This window comes from Mytilus trossulus, chromosome 4, assembly GCF_036588685.1.
Source record: "Mytilus trossulus isolate FHL-02 chromosome 4, PNRI_Mtr1.1.1.hap1, whole genome shotgun sequence".
Taxonomy (NCBI): Eukaryota; Metazoa; Mollusca; class Bivalvia; order Mytilida; family Mytilidae; genus Mytilus; species Mytilus trossulus.
The window spans coordinates 91,387,016-91,409,855 of NC_086376.1; the positions used below are offsets into that span (position 1 = coordinate 91,387,016).

At 30.6% G+C, this 22,840-nt stretch overlaps 1 protein-coding gene across 1 annotated transcript; it reads right to left on the reverse strand.

The window, feature by feature from the left end:
- Window positions 1-7,196: 7,196 nt before the first annotated feature.
- Window positions 7,197-20,713, reverse strand: LOC134716289 (heat shock 70 kDa protein 13-like). Its single transcript, XM_063579184.1, has 6 exons — window positions 20,616-20,713; window positions 15,517-15,606; window positions 14,293-14,398; window positions 12,989-13,133; window positions 10,846-11,065; window positions 7,197-9,934 (listed from the first exon to the last, which is right to left on the reverse strand). The coding sequence occupies exons 1-6, from the start codon at window positions 20,638-20,640 to the stop codon at window positions 9,222-9,224; spliced, it is 1,299 nt and encodes a 432-aa protein (XP_063435254.1). The 5' UTR covers window positions 20,641-20,713; the 3' UTR covers window positions 7,197-9,221.
- Window positions 20,714-22,840: the final 2,127 nt, after the last annotated feature.

Genomic DNA, 22,840 nt, shown 5'->3' on the forward strand with positions numbered 1-22,840 from the left:
TAGTACTATACTAGGATAACTATATTTGGTATATGGGTTCCTTGTAATGTGAATTTCTCACTTGTTATTAGTACTATACTAGGATTACTATATTTGGTATATAGGTTCCTTGTATTGTGAATTTCTCACTTGTTATTAGTACTATACTAGGATAACTATATTTGGTATATGGGTTCCTTGTATTGTGAATTTCTCACTTGTTATTAGTTCTATACTAGGATAACTATATTTGGTATATGGGTTCCTTGTAATGTGAATTTCTCACTTGTTATTAGTACTATACTAGGATAACTATATTTGGTATATGGGTTCCTTGTAATGTGAATTTCTCACTTGTTATTAGTACTATACTAGGATAACTATATTTGGTATATGGGTTCCTTGTAATGTGAATTTCTCACTTGTTATTAGTTCTATACTAGGATAACTATATTTGGTATATGGGTTCCTTGTAATGTGAATTTCTCACTTGTTATTAGTACTATACTAGGATAACTATATTTGGTATATGGGTTCCTTGTAATGTGAATTTCTCACTTGTTATTAGTACTATACTGGGATAACTATATTTGGTATATGGGTTCCTTGTATGGGTTCCTTGTAATGTGAATTTCTCACTTGTTATTAGTACTATACTGGGATAACTATATTTGGTATATGGGTTCCTTGTAATGTGAATTTCTCACATGTTATAAGTACTATACTAGGATAACTATATTTGGTATATGGGTTCCTTGTAATGTGAATTTCTCACTTGTTATTAGTACTATACTGGGATAACTATATTTGGTATTATGGGTTCCTTGTAATGTGAATTTCTCACTTGTTATGAGTACTATACTGGGATAACTATATTTGGTATATGGGTTCCTTGTAATGTGAATTTCTCACTTGTTATTAGTACTATACTGGGATAACTATATTTGGTATATGGGTTCCTTGTAATGTGAATTTCTCACTTGATATTAGTACTATACTGGGATAACTATATTTGGTATATGGGTTCCTTGTATTGTGAATTTCTCACTTGTTATTAGTACTATACTAGGATAACTATATTTGGTATATGGGTTCCTTGTAATGTGAATTTCTCACTTGTTATAAGTACTATACTGGGATAACTATATTTGGTATATGGGTTCCTTGCAACATCTACATGTCTGTCTACTATACTGGGATAACTATATTTGGTATATGGGTTCCTTGTAATGTGAATTTCTTACTTGTTATTAGTACTATACTAGGATAACTATATTTGGTATATGGGTTCCTTGTAATGTGAATTTCTCACATGGTATAAGTACTATACTAGGATAACTATATTTGGTATATGGGTTCCTTGTAATGTGAATTTCTCACATGGTATAAGTACTATACTAGGATAACTATATTTGGTATATGGGTTCCTTGTAATGTGAATTTCTCACTTGTTATTAGTACTATACTGGGATAACTATATTTGGTATATGGGTTCCTTGTAATGTGAATTTCTCACTTGTTATTAGTACTATACTGGGATAACTATATTTGGTATATGGGTTCCTTGTAATGTGAATTTCTCACTTGTTATTAGTACTATACTAGGATAACTATATTTGGTATATGGGTTCCTTGTAATGTGAATTTCTCACTTGTTATTAGTACTATACTAGGATTACTATATTTGGTATATAGGTTCCTTGTATTGTGAATTTCTCACTTGTTATTAGTACTATACTGGGATAACTATATTTGGTATATGGGTTCCTTGTAATGTGAATTTCTCACATGGTATAAGTACTATACTAGGATAACTATATTTGGTATATGGGTTCCTTGTAATGTGAATTTCTCACTTGTTATTAGTACTATACTAGGATAACTATATTTGGTATATCGGTTCCTTGTATTGTGAATTTTTCACTTGTTATTAGTACTATACTAGGATAACTATATTTGGTATATGGGTTCCTTGTAATGTGAATTTCTCACCTGTTATTAGTACTATACTGGGATAACTATATTTGGTATATGGGTTCCTTGTATTGTGAATTTCTCACTTGTTATTAGTACTATACTGGGATAACTATATTTGGTATATGTGTTCCTTGTAATGTGAATTTCTCACTTGTTATTAGTACTATACTGGGATAACTATATTTGGTATATGGGTTCCTTGTAATGTGAATTTCTCACTTGTTATTAGTACTATACTGGGATAACTATATTTGGTATAATGGGTTCCTTGTAATGTGAATTTCTCACTTGTTATGAGTACTATACTGGGATAACTATATTTGGTATTATGGGTTCCTTGTAATGTGAATTTCTCACTTGTTATTAGTACTATACTGGGATAACTATATTTGGTATTATGGGTTCCTTGTAATGTGAATTTCTCACTTGTTATTAGTACTATACTGGGATAACTATATTTGGTATTATGGGTTCCTTGTAATGTGAATTTCTCACTTGTTATTAGTACTATACTGGGATAACTATATTTGGTATATGGGTTCCTTGCAACATCTACATGTCTGTCTACTATACTGGGATAACTATATTTGGTATATGGATTCCTTGCAACATCTACATGTCTGTCTACTATACTGGGATAACTATATTTGGTATTATGGGTTCCTTGTAATGTGAATTTCTCACTTGTTATTAGTACTATACTGGGATAACTATATTTGGTATTATGGGTTCCTTGTAATGTGAATTTCCCACTTGTTATTAGTACTATACTAGGATAACTTTATTTGGTATATGGGTTCCTTGTAATGTGAATTTCTCACTAGTTATTAGTACTATACTAGGATAACTATATTTGGTATTATGGGTTCCTTGTAATGTGAATTTCTCACTTGTTATTAGTACTATACTGGGATAACTATATTTGGTATATGGATTCCTTGCAACATCTACATGTCTGTCTACTATACTGGGATAACTATATTTGGTATATGGGTTCCTTGCAACATCTACATGTCTGTCTACTATACTGGGATAACTATATTTGGTATATGGGTTCCTTGCAACATCTACATGTCTGTCTACTATACTGGGATAACTATATTTGGTATATGGGTTCCTTGCAACATCTACATGTCTGTCTACTATACTGGGATAACTATATTTGGTATATGGGTTCCTTGCAACATCTACATGTCTGTCTACTATACTGGGATAACTATATTTGGTATATGGGTTCCTTGCAACATCTACATGTCTGTCTACTATACTGGGATAACTATATTTGGTATATGGGTTCCTTGCAACATCTACATGTCTGTCTACTATACTGGGATAACTATATTTGGTATATGGGTTCCTTATAACATCTACATGTTTGTCTAGACAAGGTTCACCTGATTTCATGGATCAGTGAACAAGGTTAAAAGTTATGTCCATTTCTTACCTGTAACCACTATAATCAGAAGTTAACTACCGGTATATGTGGTGTTTGAAATGATTGTAGAGGGTACATGTCAGTCTGGCAGGGTTTTGGAAATGCAAAGTTTGGTGTTTTATATACTATAAGCAATAGGTAAACCATTTTGCAGTATGAAAGGATTGTAAGGTGTTATTATTTGACCTTATAATACAGAAAAGAAGATGTGGTATGATTGCCAATGAGACAATTATCAACAAAAGACCAAAATGACACAGACATTAACAACTATAGGTCACTGTATGGCCTTCAACAATGAGCTAAGCCCATACCGCATAGTCAGCTATAAAAGGCCCCAATAAGACAATGTAAAAAATTTCAAACAAGAAAACTAAGCCTTATTTATGAAAAAAATGAACAAAAAACAAATATGTAACACATAAACAAACAACAATGTTAAGTTTTTGTGCTTTGGACTGTTTTTGAATACTATAAGCGATAGGTCAATTTTTTTTTGTTCAATGGATAATTTTAAGATGTACTTGTCTGCCTGATATTTATTATGTGACCTTGACCTAATTATCATGGTTGATTGGTCAATGTTTCAAGTTTGTGTTTTGGTTTGTTCTTGAAATGCTATAAGCTATTATCTGATGATCTGTTTTTACAATATTTAAGCAATAGGTCAACTATATTTGGTGTATGGAATGATTGTTATATGTTCATTGTCTGTTTTTCAGATGTCATATGTCTTTGACCTCATTTTCATGGTTCATTCAACAAACTTAAGTTTTCCTGGTTAAATCTGTTTTCCCCCAATACTACAAGCAACAAGGTAATCTATATTTGGTGTATGGAATGATTGTAAAGTATTTGTCTGTTTGCTTGATTTATCTGACCTTGACCTCCTTTTCACAGATTATTGATTATGTTTATTTTACCATGTGATACTTGTTATAAAACTTTATCTTTTAAAAATACTTTTGACATAAAATCGACGATGGTTAGTAAAACAAAAACAGGCAGTGCATTCATTGTTGCTATTTTTTAACGATTAAAAGTAAGTGATTAGTTATTACAATTTCAGGAAATACTTCATACAAACTTCTATCTACATTTGAACGGCAAATTTATTTTGGGGAAGCACATCTGGTCCAAATTTTTGAAATAATAAAAAACAGCAAAAATTTCTGAATTTACAGCAGATAAATTTGTTGAAATGATGAGTAATATATATTTGGCTGCCCTGTCAGGAATAAGTAAGTCTAAGTTATACTTAAAAGTTGACTTACTTCTACTTGAATATGAACTAATTAACTTTGTCCCCATATATTGTCACCGCAACTATATGTCCATTGCTAAATTAAGCTTAAATCATCCTTTTGCTTCAATACATCCTGCCATTAGTGTTTTCCATTAGAGTCACATAAACATAAACTTTAACTTGTAAATTATTGAAACTTTCAAATTCAAAGGACCATGGCCGAGGTCAGTGGGTCAAAAAATCTCCTTTAGATTTGAAGAGAAAATAAAACTTAGCCAAACATCATTAACCTTACACAAGTGGTTCCCCACAAACTGACCTTAACACAATCAAGTAACAATTCCTCAACCTTACACAAGTGGTTCCCCACAAACTGACCTTAACAGAAACAAGTAACAATTGGTGATAAAGTAGTTACAGAAAACTACAAGAGCTAGAATTGTAATCAAAGTGCTTGTAATCACAAAAGGGTAAATATAAAAAAGAAGATGTGGTATGATTGCCAATAAGACAACTGTCCACAAGAGACCAAAATGACACAGACATTAACAACTATAGGTCACCGTACTGCCTTCAACCATGAGCAAAGCCCATACCGCATAGTCAGCTATAAAAGGCCCGGACATGACAATGTAAAACAATTCAAACGAGAAAACTAACGAGATTGTGTTAATTTGTCAGTGGGAAGTAAAATGAAACATTGCATTGTATAAAAGCATTGGTTGGAGATGATTTAACTAAAATTCTAGACAATGGGAGATAACTCCAATTTTTAAAGATGGCTTTAACAATGGCATAATTTATAGTTTTAGAACAGAAATTAGATTCCTGCATCTTGCAAAAGTTATGTAAATCTCATGACAGATGTAACATAATTTTTTTACTTGAATATCTGAGTATATATTACATTGATAAATTTCTGGAAATGTTCATGGATACAATGTATAGAATGTTATGATCAATGCACTATATTTTGTGTATCAAAAAGGTAGTGATTAGCCTTGGAAGATTTAGATATCAAGTCAGTAACATAGGGTTTAGATTGCAAATCTTTACCCAAAAATGATAGATGCAGCAGCATTTACCAAACCATTCATTCGATCGAAATCTTATGATTACTCCTTGAAGAGTTATTGATCTTGAAACACAATTATTAATGATTTGTTTTTTTCACAGATGATTTGAAGTATTAAGACAACCTACAGAATAAAGGAATGATTTTACTTCAGACTCCTTTATACTTAGCCTATAACTGGTAGATAACAGAAAAATAAAGATTTGAAAACTACAAAACAACCATTTCAAAGTATTTATTGCACATTATGACAAGATAACAAATGCTGAAATAACAGACAGTATCATAATAATGTCTTCATAAAACAAATAACAGTTAATTTAATATCACATACACACTAAAAATACCAGTATCTCAGATACAAAAGCTTTTACCAGTAGATCTCTTTTATATCTTAAACAAACCTTAAAAACATTTACAAATAGAATTGGTTGTGGATCCGTCAATGTTTCATCACTTGCATACATTTAATTGTCAGTGGAGAAATAAAGTATGCCATGTGTAATAGTTGTTGAATCTCTTTCTCAAATGAATTTGTTATGCCCATCACCCTCTTTAGAACTGAAGATACCCATGACTTGTGAATGTATTTTCAGTAATATGTTAATGTGAGGAAAATGACAACAAAGAATACCCGGTACTCGATTACAGCTGTATATCTTTTCAAACAAAATTTCTGATTGCTGCAATTTGCAAATTTTAAAAATCTTTCTCATCCTTACAACTGTCCATTTAAGACATTTAAGAATGCATTCATTTATAGCCAAATTAAGCAAATCCATTCATAATTCTATTTTCTTATTTACATTGACTTAAAATACCTAAAAGGCACAAGCACAAACAAATTGGCCATATAAATATACATAAATTAATGGAATGCTCTGTACAATAAACTAAACAATAATTTACAAAATCTATTAATTACATTTGATGAATCTAACAAGTGACATGTGTGTTGATAATGTTTTTGTTTCAATGGTTCATTTTATCAATTAACCAATTTATGCAAAATGAATACTGTGACATACATATCAACTTTCAAATGAAAAATAATATAAATTTGATCACATTATATTCTAGTTATTATCCAATATGATCTACATACTAGTATCATGTATACATTACAAAAGGCAAGATAAATATATCACAGTCACAACTTACAATCCTCAACAATGAGACAAATAACAAACAGTCTATAAAACTTATTTAACAATTGAGTAACTCTTTTGGTAATTTTATAGGAGTGTTAAAGCATTTCAATACCTAAGTAAATTTAGAAATGCTTCTAACATTCATAATAAAAATATTTGCACAATCAACCCTTTTATAACACTATAAAATTACAAAAAGAAGCATTTATTACATTTTTTTGCTACAACTATGAAATTTTGAGTTATGTCAAGCTTTCCATTTGTTTTCCTATCAATTGGAGTGATGTTGTCATGGGAGGCATGTGCAGTCATGAATGTTGCATTTTATTAAGAAATATAATTTGATTATGTTAATGCCTCACAAATCTTATCAGCCAATCAAAAGTTCCGATGTTTCAGTGAACTATGGAGATGTAGATTCATGATTGTACTACAGGACTTAATGGCTGTTGTCCTTGGACATTTTAAATATAGGATTCTTGAATTCATCAACACAACTGGAAAATAACTATTAAATCTACTTATTTATAATACTTTTTAACATAAAAAAAGTTTCAATATACATGTATGGGTTATTATGAGTCTATTTGGTTTCGTTAGAAACCTCTCAGTTTGAACATTATGTTGTAAGAATCATAACACTATTTTAGCACTTATTTGGTTTTATAGTCATGTTGGTTATTTTTGCCTACAAATATTATTTACATTAAAGGTGGGTTTATAACTAATTCCACTTAAAAATAATGTGGTCTTGATTGTTGATAATTGTATCACAACATAAAAATATAATATAGGTAGGAGCAGATCTAGACTGATGCAAGTTGAGTCTTTTTTTACATTTGTTTATATCAGAGCATCTATCATTGTAAGCTACTCCATGTGTACAAAGATGCATTCAACAAAAGCAACACTAACCAAGCAATGAATATGGTCAAACCACATAATTACACTAGTATAATTCATGGAATTGAAGACTGTTCTTCATCATGGAATGTTTTGAAAAATACAAGCTAAAAAAAATCTGCATTAAAATGAAAATCTCAGTTTGAAACTTCAGTTCCTTTTATGCTCACAGATAATAAATAAAAATGTTCTTTTAAGTGCATAAGTAATTGATACTGTATTATATATATAAATTGTAACTAGTGATGCCTTTTTAGACAATTTATTTAAAATGCTATAACAACAAATAAAGTTAGGAAACCCCAGGACACTACCCATCTTCGCTAGCCAAGGGTTACGATCCACTCCCGCTCTCTTCACCCTTGGCGGATTAAGATAATATTTCGTAGACACAAGGTAAGGATTTTTATTGGTTCAGTAGAAACTCCCTGCATCCAATCAAAAAGCGCCTATTACATGATCACGTGTAAACCTAGAAAGTGTTTGTAAACAAGTGCCACATGTGTATGGTGCAACAAGTCTTTACATCATTAAACATATGACTTTATTTAGCGACAACTTAAATGTTTTTAATCAACTAATAGAAGTTTCTGTGTATGTTTCATGCACAAATGCATGAATGTTGACGTATATTTTTGTTTCCGGTTTTACCAAGTGGGTGAATCTAGACGCTACCGTGTTTTTGACTCCAAATTGAAGAGTTCAAGTGCTACCATTGGTCAAGAATAATGTATTCGGAATGGGCGTGACTTTAATCTTTCGATAGATGGCGCAACATTGATATCACAAATGTTGGCTCAATCTGCCAAGGGTGAAGAGAGCGAGAGTGGATCGTAACCCTTGGCTAGCGAAGATGGACACTACCAAAATAGTCTAAAGAAGAAATGACAATGAAAATTTATAAGGTAAAAATATACAATTAAAACAAGGTTAAATGACTGAATAAAATTTCTACCTATTTTGATTTTTTTACATAGACATTGTATGGAGTAAGCATTAGTTGTATTTCAAATTTTTCCAGCATTTTTACACCTTTTTTTTTTTTCAAAAGTAGAATTAAAATTCTACCTTTAAATTGCTTAATTTTCCCTCCAGGGCTGAAATATACATACAAAACAATAACAATGAGCAGGTGATGATAAACAAAACAATAACAATCCCTGTAGAAAAAATAAAGATTGATGATACAAATTATATAATTATTTAGACGCAAAATAAAGCTTACTACAGGAATATTTTTCAGATCATTGTACCATACACTATATATATGACTGTTAATATTTACATTCATGTACCATTTAAAAATTAACAATTTTCCTTCCCTCTCAGATTATTTTTCTTTCTTTTTTCAGTCTTATAGCCCTATCTCATTTATAATTCTCATTCACTTTTTTATTCTATCATCCATCACACACCTTGCTTTTTATCTCCCCTATTTAAAACAATAAGTAATGATTAGTTGATTTGTATTTTCTTGACTCTGGTGGGTAGTTCTACTGCACTGACAGTCAAAGGCCACATTCCTCCAATAATACCAGCCTGTACAGACACTCCCATTGCCACTGCCAGTTCAGGGTCTATATTTGTGTTGGGTTTCTTGTTGAAGAATTTATGTATCAGCTGTCTAACCTTTGGAATTCTAGTTGATCCACCTACTAACACTATTTCATCAATCTCCTCCGGAGGTAGATTGGTAGCCTTTAAAACTGTTTGTATAGGATCTATCACCTTACTGAAAAGATCAGAGTTCAACTCTTCAAATTTCGATCTAGTTATCCTTTCTTGAAATAATGAATTTTTACCTAAAGAATGCAAATGTATACTAAGAAATGTGTGGTCAGATGATGTTAGATTTATTTTAGCATCTTCCACTGCTAATCGTAATGTTTGTAGATCTTCTTTGTCAGTCAATGACTGTTTGTGTCTCTTCTCTATCACAGTCTTTAAATAAGAATGAAGTCTCTCATTGAAATCCTCTCCCCCTAGTATATTGTTACCAGCCATACCCTGTGTGAGAAACATCCCTCCCTGAACATTGAGTAGAGATACATCCAATGTACCACCACCAAGATCTATCACTAAAACATTACTTAGACTTGGCTTAGTGTGCAGTCCATAGGCTAGTGCAGCTGCTGTTGGTTCATTAATTATTCTGAACACCTCTAAACCTAAAACATAACAAAGTTAATATGAAGAAGTGCTACTTGATCAACTCCGTAGAATTTTTTATGTTTTTTGTTGTTGTTAAAACAAGTAGATTTAGCATGATTGATTACTTTCTAATCAGCAAACTGTAAAAAATTTTTTTAGCTGGCTAATCTGCTATTGTCATGAAGGAATTCAAGGGCAATAGACCGGAAGTGAGCATATATGTGTAATTATTCATTTTAAGATCCAATAATATTAGAACTTTCATATTTATCAATATTGACAGTCAAATTTGTTTAGCTTGCCACCTGAACAGTGAATTCATTGTAAGGTTAACTACACTACCTTCCTTTCTGAGAAGTCTAGTCATAAAGACAGACTGATTGGTTATCTAGCTGACTAATATTCTCTTAATGGAGGGTAGTACACCTAACCTAATAATGACTTCACAGTTCAGCTAGCAAGTAAGCTTACCAAAGATAATACTTTTTCCTACAAACTCAATGCATTTTGCTGTAAAGACTGATTGATATAACTGTCTGAAATGCAAGCTAAAATTAGGCTGTTAGTTTTCTTCAGACTGTTTAAGTTTTTCATGTCTGGCCTTTAACAGCCGACTATATTGTATATATCCTCATTGTTAAATGCTTATATCTACAAGGTATATTATTTGAACTTTGGTGGATGGTTATTTCATTTGCAATCATACCACATCTCCTTATTTCTATAGAACAGAATCTTTTTACCCTAAATACCCTTATATTGATTGATTGATTGTTGGTTGCTTACTGTCCAGTGGCAAATATTTCATGCATATTCAGGACAAGAACAAGTTCACAATAAATACAATAGGTAGGTTGATACAATAGAGGCCATCTGGGATGATGGTCGGGGAAATTTGGTAAATAAATACCCTTATAAGAAAACCTACCAGCATTATTAGCAGCCTTCCTGGTATAATTTCTCTGAAGCTGATCAAACTCAGCTGGTACTGACATAACTACTTTAGTAACTGGAGAAGTCAGATTCGTGACAGCAGCATTTTTAAGAAATTCTATAATGGTGGATCCTATATCCTCTGGTCTAACCCTTTGTTCTGTATTATTGACTGATATAACATATCGTATCATTCCATGTTCATCTGCTTCCATCTGCAATAATAATAATAAAAACAAGTTATAAACCAGAACAGTGCTATAAGTATTAGGCATCAATAATGCTGTTTAGTTTTTAAATTCAAAACATTTGAAAACCTTTTTCATATCAAGAATGCGTTTGACTCGGAGTCTCCTATATATATCCTAATTGACTAGAAATGCCAGTATTCCATTGTATTCTTGATGCAGGTATGTGGTTTCTATCTGATAAATGTTATGTTTTATCACAAAAGTATAGGTTTATGACACATGACATATTTGATCATACATTGTATCTCAAAAGCACAGGTTTATAACACATGTTACAGTTATATATTTGGGCGATCTCTTTTTGCGCCAAAAATGAACTCATTTGCACAACAACCCATTTTCGCCAATGCTCCACTTCATTTGCTTCAAGACTTGACAAAATTTGTGTATTCCAAGACAATGACATATTTTTCTCCATCAAAATTATTTTCTTGAATGACAAAATTTGTGTATTCCAAGACGATGACATATTTTTCTCTATCAAAATTATTTTCTTGAATGATATTATATCAGACATCTTTACATGCGAAATAATTTATTTGGTTAATGAACAATCTATTTCTTAGTGATGTTTCTCAATTTTGAAGAGTGTTGAGTTTAATTTAAAGTTGATAGGTTATTCATAGTACATGTTACATGAATGCATGTTACACAAACACATGTTACATGTATATGAGAGTTGTCTCATTGGCACTCAAACCACATCTTCCTATAGGTACAAAATGTACAGGTAAATGTGGAGGAATTGATATCATTCGAAAAGTAAAGCATGGCACAATTGATACCTTTTCAAAATCATAATTGGCACAAATCAATTCTGCCCCTTATATTTGATCATAGATTAAAAGTAAATTTATGTTATATTTGATCATAGATTAAAAGTAAATTTATGTTATATTTGATCATAGATTAAAGGTAAATTTATGTTATATTTGATCATAGATTAAAAGTAAATTTATGTTATATTTGATCATAGATTAAAAGTAAATTTATGTTATATTTGATCATAGATTAAAAGTAAATTTATGTTATATTTGATCATAGATTAAAAGTAAATTTGTTATATTTGATCCTAGATTAAAAGTAAATTTATGTTATATTTGATCATAGATTAAAAGTAAATTTATGTTATATTTGATCATAGATTAAAAGTAAATTTATGTTATATTTGATCATAGATTAAAAGTAAATTTATGTTATATTTGATCATAGATTAAAAGTAAATTTGTTATATTTGATCATAGATTAAAAGTAAATTTGTTATATTTGATCATAGATTAAAGGTAAATTTATGTTATATTTAATCATAGATTAAAGGTAAATTTATGTTATATTTGATCATAGATTAAAGGTAAATTTATGTTATATTTGATCATAGATTAAAAGTAAATTTATGTTATATTTGATCATAGATTAAAAATTAAATTTATGTTATATTTGATCCTAGATTAAAGGTAAATTTATGTTATATTTGATCATAGATTAAAAGTAAATTTATGTTATATTTGATCATAGATTAAAGGTAAATTTATGTTATATTTGATCATAGATTAAAAGTAAATTTCTGTTATATTTGATCATAGATTAAAGGTAAATTTATGTTATATTTGATCATAGATTAAAGGTAAATTTATGTTATATTTGATCATAGATTAAAAGTAATTTTATGTTATATTTGATCATAGATTAAAGGTAAATTTATTTTATATTTGATCATAGATTAAAAGTAAATTTGTTATATTTGATCATAGATTAAAGGTAAATTTATGTTATATTTGATCATAGATTAAAGGTAAATTTATGTTATATTTGATCATAGATTAAAGGTAAATTTATGTTATATTTGATCATAGATTAAAGGTAAATTTATTTTATATTCTCTCATACCTGAAATGGATAGGTTTTCTGTAATGTCTGTAACTCCTCTTTACCAAATACTTTACCAATAAAACGCTTGGCATCGTAGATGGTATTTCCAGGATTATGTTCTGACTGAGCTACTGCTTTATATCCCACAAGTATTCCATCGTCACTAAAACAAGAGAGAATTACTCATTAAAAGACTCAATGTCACATGTTTGTCCATTCTCCAATAATAAATGCAAGCAATAATTTCCGAGTTTACAGAACCCATACATCAGTGTTTATGTTGGTATTTTCTGATGAGAGGAAAACATGTATTTGTGTAACTTTAATGTTTTAATTTAATTGTATTCTTAAAATGTTTTGAAAGATATAAAGAGGAATTAAATAAATATGATACATACATGTATATAGTCCTTTATATTATCATGATTATTCTAAAATCAAACATTGTAGCACCAGAAGCAATGAGCACTCCTCCCTAAGTCTTACCACTTCTACCAATGTTCTGAAGTAGCAGGAGCCTTACAAGTGTGAGCCTTAGCAAATGCATCAAAGCTTGGACAAAACTTGGGAATTTCAAGCTGGGAGCTCAGACCAGATATTTCATAAATAGTTTCTATATGTTCAACTAAATTTTACCTGCAAGTTTAGTAGTCCAGCTCAAAATCTAGGGGCCATGGATGACTAGGCTCCCTTTAAGTTTTGTCCCTGCATAGCTAATACTGGTACAGTATATGTTAAACTACATTTGTATTTTGAACCCTTTATTTATTCTTGCTTATGTATAAATACCTATATGCTACAACACTCGGTATACACTTATGTATAAATACCTATATGCTACAACACTCGGTATACACTTATGTATAAATACCTATATGCTACAACACTAGGTATACACTTATGTATAAATACCTATATGCTACAACACTTGGTATACACTTATGTATAAATACCTATATGCTCCAACACTCGGTATACACTTATGTATAAATACCTATATGCTACAACACTCGGTATACACTTATGTATAAATACCTATATGCTACAACACTTGGTATACACTTATGTATAAATACCTATATGCTACAACACTTGGTATACACTTATGTATAAATACCTATATGCTACAACACTAGGTATACACTTATGTATAAATACCTATATGCTACAACACTTGGTATACACTTATGTATAATTACCTATATGCTACAACACTCGGTATACACTTATGTATAAATACCTATATGCTACAACACTTGGTATACACTTATGTATAAATACCTATATGCTACAACACTCGGTATACACTTATGTATAAATACCTATATGCTACAACACTAGGTATACACTTATGTCCGTCTTGTGCTTCTAGAATATTCACTTTACCACTCACTGCATGATATACACCAACACATGAAAATGTAGTACCTATAATATAATTACAACTAATGTTAATTTACACCTTAATATGGAGCACAATATCATGATATACACCAACACATGAAAATGTAGCACCTATAATATAATTACAACTAATGTTAATTTACACCTTAATATGGAGCACAATATCATGATATCTACAAAATCCTGACAAAACAGTTTAGAAAGCTTTATAAAGACATAAATATATTGAAGGGGAATTTTGACTTCTTCAAGCTGTTGTACCCCCCCCCCCCCCAACATACTGTATGTGCCCTGTCCATAGTCAGGAGCCTGTAATTATTGGTAATAGGGGTTGTTGTTTGTTACTGTGTTCATTGTATCATATTTGTTTTTTTGTTCAATATTGTTTACATAAATAGGCTGTTAGTTTTCTCGTTTGAAATTTTTTGTCATTTAATCTTGGGGCCTTTTTATATCTGACTATCATGACTATGGGATATATGTTTGCTCATTGTTTAATGCTGTACAGTGACTCATAGTTGTCAATTGCTTTGTCATTTGGTCTCTTCTGTAAAGTTGTTTCATTGGCAATCTTCTTATTTTTATTTTCTTAGATATAGGAAGATGTGGTGTGAGTGCCAATGAGACCACTCTCCATCCAAATAACAATTTATTAAAGTAAACCATTACATACAAAATGTAAGTCAATGCATTTCAAAGAAATAGTACCGGTGGAATCTGTACATGTATATAAACATGTAACATTTATAAATGTTCAAGAAAATAAAACAGCATTGGAATATACAGTTTCTGATGAGGAAAATCATAGATTTGTTAAAGATATTTGAGTTGTGATAACATGGGTGTACATGTACATACAGCTGTGCTTATTAATCATCATCAGTACATGTAACTAGAAAATAAATTTGCAAAGATCTGTACAAAAGACATAAATACATATGGCATAAATACTGCTTAGCTACATAAAGAACAAAAAATTATAAAGTATCCTTTCAAAATAATTCTTTAAAATCTTTAACTAATCCAATCAGGATAGCTTATATTTCTACCAAGATCTAATTACAAATCATCTCACATTTATGACCCAGCTAAAGATAGACAAGGCTGAATATAGATGTAGATATTTCATCATATATACTTACCAAGATCTATACCAACTATCTTTGGTTTTGGTGGGGGAAGGTAATGCTGAGCAAAGTATCCAGCCAAAAATATAGCAAGTATTGATGTACCTACAAAATAAAATATTCAGACTATGATATTGGTTTGAAGACACTCTTAAACCTTTTATATTACATGTATTATGGACTATGTTTATTCAGTATAGTAGTGTATTCTTATCAGTTATTGCATTTTAAACATGTATAAGCTTGGTGTCAGGAACATTATCCTACATCTGTGCATCATGTGCTTTTGACCCAAATAATTTTATGTCTACATTTGTATTTTGTTGAAACACAAAGTCTATCAGATTCTGTTTGCTAAGAATAATACTCAAACTTATGTTAGGGACTATCTTAAACTTGCCATAAGACTACTAAACATGCTAAAGTTGAGATGATTTTTTAGGAATTTTTTTAATGTTCTGTGTTGAATGCCTCTTTGTGTTTTCGAGACGAAAAACAGCAATAAATGTGTTGTTCTTTTGCTGAGCATGAACTGACATTGTCTCATAGATGGATATCCCATATCATTTATTTTTCTATAAAAATGTCATCAAATTTTTGTAAGTTTTTTTTTATCAGAACACCTGAACACAAACACAACATAAAATGTGTTATCAAATCTACTTACATGACTTAGAAGAATGTACAAAAAAATGTCTGTTAAATTGAGAATGATTAAATAATGCACATAATATGAGTTACAAGTGCATATCATTATTCTACTAAAAAGATATTTCTATTTCTATTTCAGGGGTAGTGAATTGGTAGAGTGAGCTGAAATAAAAAAAACAGCATGATATTTCAACAAAAAAAACCTTTTATAATCAACAATTTTGAGTGGATACAATCATCAGGATCATATAAGGTTGATGTTCATCCTCCCACACATACAAATGTAACTCTTTACTAGACCAGAATTTAAACTAGAATGTGTACTTTTGACCCCAGTGGTTCTCGGCTTTCTCAATTGAAATTACAGACTTCTAGGTGTCCTAGCATTTCCTTTAAATTTCTATCGAGGTGGCGGGTCACTGTGGGTGTTTGTAAATTATAATGTTGGAGACGCATCTTCATTAATCTTGATAAGGAGTTCACACAGATTCCACTCTACCCTGGCAGCCTTATAAGGCCTAAAGGGTGGTTGATAACAAAAAAAATCTGAAACTTTGGCTTTCTCAACTACAATAGCAGACTTCTAGGTGTCCTAGCATTCTCTTTAAAGGTTTGTTCAGGTGAGGACTGTCCTTGTATTAAAATAATAAATGTTGGTGACACATCTTCATTAATCTTGATATCATAAGGTGTTTACACAGATTCAACTGTACCCCTGCATTTTGACTGGTAGTATATCTATTTTCATTCCAGCTTGATCAAGACAATTCATTGTCAATATCCTCTATATAAAACTTATAAAACATGGGTATTGCTAGTCCAAATACATTGTAAATTAATTACGATTTCTTGAAATTAAAGCTATATGATTGCCTATCTGCGATATTAAGGAAGAAAAAAAAACTTTCAATGTGTCATAATTATTTGATATGGAATTACCAACCCTGCTTAAAATTTGAAAATCACTAGTCTATAGTAAAAATAATCAAAGAGCTGAAAGCTCTGAGGAAAAATGACGCCACTGTCTCTAATATTGGGATATTTTTTATGCAAGTCTTGATTTTCACATACCGTAATTAATTTAACAATGCAACATGTCTTGTAAGCATATAATTGATATTCGTATATATGTGTGTGTGTGAAGTGACTGTTTTTTTTAAAGACAAATGAATAGGTCAAGACTACCTGAATTGTACAAATAAATACCGTAAAAAGGCTTGTATATTTCTCACTGGTACATAGTCCCTTCTCTCAGAAAATTTTAAATAATTTTAAATAATCTTTTTGTTACTGTTATCAAAGGTCTAATGAAACTCAGGTAATTAAAAAAAATTATAGTCAAACCGGCACCTGGTTAAATTGCATTGGCACCTGGTCAAATCGACACCCTATATAGTAAATTTTTCACCCATGTTAAATATATATTTTTAACAGTATTTTTTAGCAAAAAGAGTAAAAATAAGAAAGGGGTTGCCAGATTGTTTTTAGTATTTAAGCAAAAAGAGTTAAGTACCTAAGGAAAGGATTGTCTGAAAATATTTACTTTCACATTTTTGGGGGTTCATGTACATTTTGTATATATTTATTTTTCTCAACTAAATGTGTCTGTTCCAGACCGTATGAGTATTTGGACCGTATGCGTGCGGTCTGGACCGTATGCGTACTTTTTCAAAATAATCTGATCAATATCATTAAGAAGTTGCTTAAGTTTATAAGTTACAAATGCATGTAAAGTTCATTTACAGCTCAACATAACTAAACTCTCAAATTAATATGTAAAAGTTCCAATAGTAATTGGAATAAAAACTTAATTTTTTAACTAATACAAAAATTCACGCTTATTAAATCTGTTCATCATGTTAATATCTTGTATTTAGCTTGTCGATCAGTAATACTTTAATTGAATTATGATCATAGAAATTTACATTATCGGAAGTTAACATGATGTGGAACTACAATTTTAGAATATTAGAAACTTTATAAAATAATGCAAATGCAAAGGAACATGAATGAACTGCAAACATGTAAATGTAAATAATTTATCATTAATTGTGGTAGTAAGAGTCACCATAGGAGAAAACACCAAAATAGGATTCAGATATTCAATTAAACAAATATTTAATTCAATTGTTCAATTATTCATTTGATCCATCTAAAAGTAATTGTAATGATGAAAATTTATAAAAAATAAAAAATAAAGATTGTGATAAATGGTTAGCTCGTACTGGATGACTGGACCATACATGTTTACTCATACGGTCCGACCATACAAGTATTGTCAGACTGTACGAGTATATGTATACCGTCCGGAACGTACAGTCCAAATACTCGTGGTCTGGACATAGGCACTAGACATTCTGTCAATAGCATGAAAATATTGGCAATGGGAAGAAAATAGTGTCCATATATATAATATAGAGCACTAGACGTTCTGTCAAAAGCATGAAAATATTGGCAATGGGAAGAAAATAGTGTCCATACATTTGTGTATATGGAAGAAAATAGTGTCCATATATATATATATGGACACTATTTTCTTCCCATTGCCAATATTTTCATGCTATTGACAGAACGTCTAGTGGTCTGGAACATGTATTTTTAATTATATATATGAGGTATATTTAGGAATTAAAGGTATTGAATATTCAATTTTTATGCATTTTTTAACCAGTTGAGCATTTTACAGGATTGTTGGTTTGATGTTGTTTAAACTTTCCTAAAAAGAACACCTAAAATTAGCTATTATTTGGCATGAAAGTTAGATTTATTGAAAGGGACACATAGATTTCCATTTTATTTTTCTAATTGTTTCATTGTTACAGCTTGGGTAAGGGCTTCGTTGTTTACCTTTATACACAACAACTAATTAACTATGTACTTTGTAAAAGTTATAAGTTGATTGAATAGAAAATATTATAACAAATGTTATTGGATGCCAAATTGACTTCAAATAGGTGCCGATTTGACAATATGCCGATTTAACCAGGTGCCGATTTGAGTTGAACATTTCAAATCCTCTGCGATCGTTTGCGGTATTTTCTTGAGAAACCCTGTTTTTGATCATCAAACAGAAGTAGAAACTGTTTTAAAATGATTCTAGAACGCTTCATGATTGTTGAAATAAGTTTAATTCACTTAAAAAACTTTTGAAACTTTGTGATGTTTTGAAAGGAAGTTTAAATCGCACGTGTAAAAGAAGAAATTAACCAGTGAAAGTCGAAATCCGTACATGACAGATATCACTATAATACGATTTTGAAAATAAAAAAGTTCCATCCTTTTGTAAAACAGTCTTTAATATACCTATCATATTAATGTTTGAAGGGTCTAAGCTTATACAAACCAATTTTAAGTCTGTATGAAACATCAAAACGGAATGAACAATAACCGATTACGTTTTGTAGTTTACAAATTCTAAATGCATTGAACAGAAAGGAGAAATTTGTAATGAAAGGTTTAGTTTTTATATTTATCACTTTTAATTTGATATTAAATAGAAATAACTTATTAATATAGACGAGTTAAAATAATTAGTTTGAAAAATCATGAGAGCGCCCTCTACAATATCAATAACAAAGATGGCGGAATGTAAACAAACAACCTCACCGCAAATATTGAACTTGTTCTCTTATTTATTGCTAATTATACTATTTAGTGCGCATCCCCACTGGAAGGTCCAATTGTTGAGAATAAAAGCGCGGACTATACAAGACTTCCTATGGACAGGTCAACATTTTTGTTGTTCTAAATAAAATAAAGTATGTAAACTGGTTCCTGTCCGACTAACACACTTTGTTCTAGTGTAGCGGAATACAAGCAGATACCAGTATATGAAACCAAGTGCGGTAGGCGGAGGCAATAATCGACTTCCTGTTGTTCTGGTCAATAGTAATGGAAGAATGCGGCTGACGCGTCATGTTCCAATAAACATGATAGACACAGTCACACTTTTACTAAGTTTTAGGGTTCACTATAGGGGTTAGTAAAATCTATAGTGGGTAAGGCCAGAAGTGACAGCAATTACAGTACTGTTAATTCAATTATTGACATCCTGGAAAGGCTATTTTATGTTTTGATGTGACGCCTGCGTTGTTAGAAGCTTAAGGGGTCAAAAATATAAATATTTGTTCATAATTATTTTGACTATATACTGTATACATATATACAGACACTACCAGCATGACCATGATGACCAGTACTTTTCCAAATAATTATGACAACTTGAAAGTCTATTCTAATTCAATTCTGTGACGCTTTTCAAGAAGTCATAATTATTTGGATTAGACCAGGCAGTACCATATGTTACATGTAATGATGTAGTTGAATTTGTCCATAGCCGGCATATGCATAGTGCTGTCTCCTGCTTCAATAGTTTCGATGTTATTTTTGAGATCAAGCCTGAAAGGTTTTCATATCAAACAGTAAATGGAAATTTGTCTACAGTGGTAAGACTCTGTGTTTACCTAAAATGATAAAAGTAGCACCCATCCTCAGAGATTCACGTTTTTTTTGTTTTCCCGGAAGTTCACGTGTCTTAACATCTTAGTCACAGGAGTGATTGAGCAAGTTGTTTAGATGTTTGAATTTAGGTTTATCTTAGTACCAATTATTCAGGTACCAAATTAAAAACAACAATGTACTTATGATTTATTTGGATTTTAAAAATCTTACAGGCGTCAAAGAAAAAAATTATAATAGCCTTTCAAGACGTCATAATTATTTGGACTACGTTTAAGTCTATTAAACCATGTTTGACCCATTTAGGATGTACACCTATGAGAAGCCAAGAATAAATCTTATTTCTGAGGCCCCTCATGGGGGTCCTAGTAATCACATAATCACCATTTTTTTGCCAATATAATCACATAATCATTAAATATTTGCTTATCTTTAGTAATCAAATAATCATAAACTAAAAATACAGTCCTAGGTAATCAAATAATCATGACTCTATTTGGCTTAATAATCAAATAATCACTTAAAAAAACGGCCAAGTAATCACATAATCAAAAACCCCATGAGGGCCCTCATTTCTAAACCTGTTTTGGGGTTTGAACAGGGACTTTCTATACTAGTTTAAATGACTTATATGGGGACGAAGTAGAAAAATTAAAAAAAAAAAAAATCGGGAAAATTTCCCGAATTTTTCATTGTACTAATGAACTCAAAATCGTTAACTTTTTTTTATGTCATGTTTTGATATCCCGGACCTGCGCAGTAATCTACAATATACTTCCTTTTTCCGGTCACGTGTTGTATGAATCTTTGAGTAAACTATATATTAATCAGTCTAGTATAAATAGGAAGGAATGCAATACCAATTTCATTTTTTTAAATAATTTCTTGATATGAAAAAACGTTACCTGATGACAGCGTTTCTTTGTTTACATTGCATATGACGTCATAGTTAAAAAACGTCACAATTAAAATCCCTAACAACAGAACCAAAATCGGAAACGTTACGGCCGTATTTCCGTTTCTTTGTTTTAACAAATATTTAAGTTACAAAAAAATAATTCATACAGACTTCGTCCCCATTTACAGGTAATGCCTGCCTCATATTAAAAAAAAATGTTGAGAAATAATATGAGGCAGGCATAACCTGTGAATGGGGACGAAGTCTGTATGTATATTTTTTTTTACTTCAAGCATATTAATAAAGGATACGGAAATACCGTAACGTTCCCGATTTTGGTTCTGTTGTTATGGATTTAGCTGTGACGTTCTTTAAGGTGGTATGGGTGTCTTTCGCCATCTTGGATTGTAAAAAACAGAGAATCTAAGGTCCATATATTCTAATAAGTTAGCAAAATTTGATGCAGGAATGCAGAATTTAATGTGAATTTTCATTTAAAAGAACCAATTTATAAGAATATAACTTAGAAATATTAATATTTTTACAAATGTAGATTAATTTTGGTTGTTTTTGAATATTTTTCAAATTGTCATTTTAAGGGGAGGTAACTCTATAACAGTGCATTTTCTGAAGGACTCTACATGAAATTTTCCTATTTTGTCTTTTAGCCGGAAAAAACGTACGGTGACCCTATCTTTTTTTTTGATATTCTCAAAGCATTGTCTGAAAGCAATCTTTTCCTAATTTATTTTACAATTCTATCATTTTGTTTAGTTTTTATTCACAAAATGGTGTTTTTTCCTGTATAATCCATACAAAATTTGTCATTTTGTCACAACCTGTAGCTTGAGAAAATGCACGGTGACCTATCATTTTTATAATATTTCTGATCATGTATCAATAGATACTACATTTTGACAAAGTATGAACAAATTCTATCATTTTTATTTTAGACTCCCATACCACCTTAAGTTATGACGTCATATTCAATGTAAACAAAAGAAACCCTTCCATCAGGTAACGTTTTTTTTTCAAATCAAACAATTATCATATTAAAATTTTATTGAGTTCCAATCTTATATTTTACTAGACTGATCAATATAAAAAAAATATCAGTCTCATGCAAAGAAGACAGATTTCTGCGCAAATGCGGGAAAACCGGAACAGGAACTAGATCTGAAAAAAAAAGTTAACGATTTTGAGTTCATTAGTACAATGAAAAATTCGGGAAATTTTCCCAGATTTTTTTTTTTTTTTTTTTTCATTGATTTTTCTACCGTAATTGGGGACTTCGTCCCCATATAATCATATGGTGATCTATGGTGGTGTACT

Coding starts and splice junctions, on each gene's coding strand:
- LOC134716289 (XM_063579184.1), bottom strand. CDS start 20,640: ATGGGTGCTACTTTTATCATTTTAG. Junction 11,066..12,988: donor AGAAAACCTATCCATTTCAG/GTATGAGAGAAT, acceptor TTATTATTGCAG/ATGGAAGCAGATGAACATGG. Junction 9,935..10,845: donor GAAGGCTGCTAATAATGCTG/GTAGGTTTTCTT, acceptor GTTATGTTTTAG/GTTTAGAGGTGTTCAGAATA.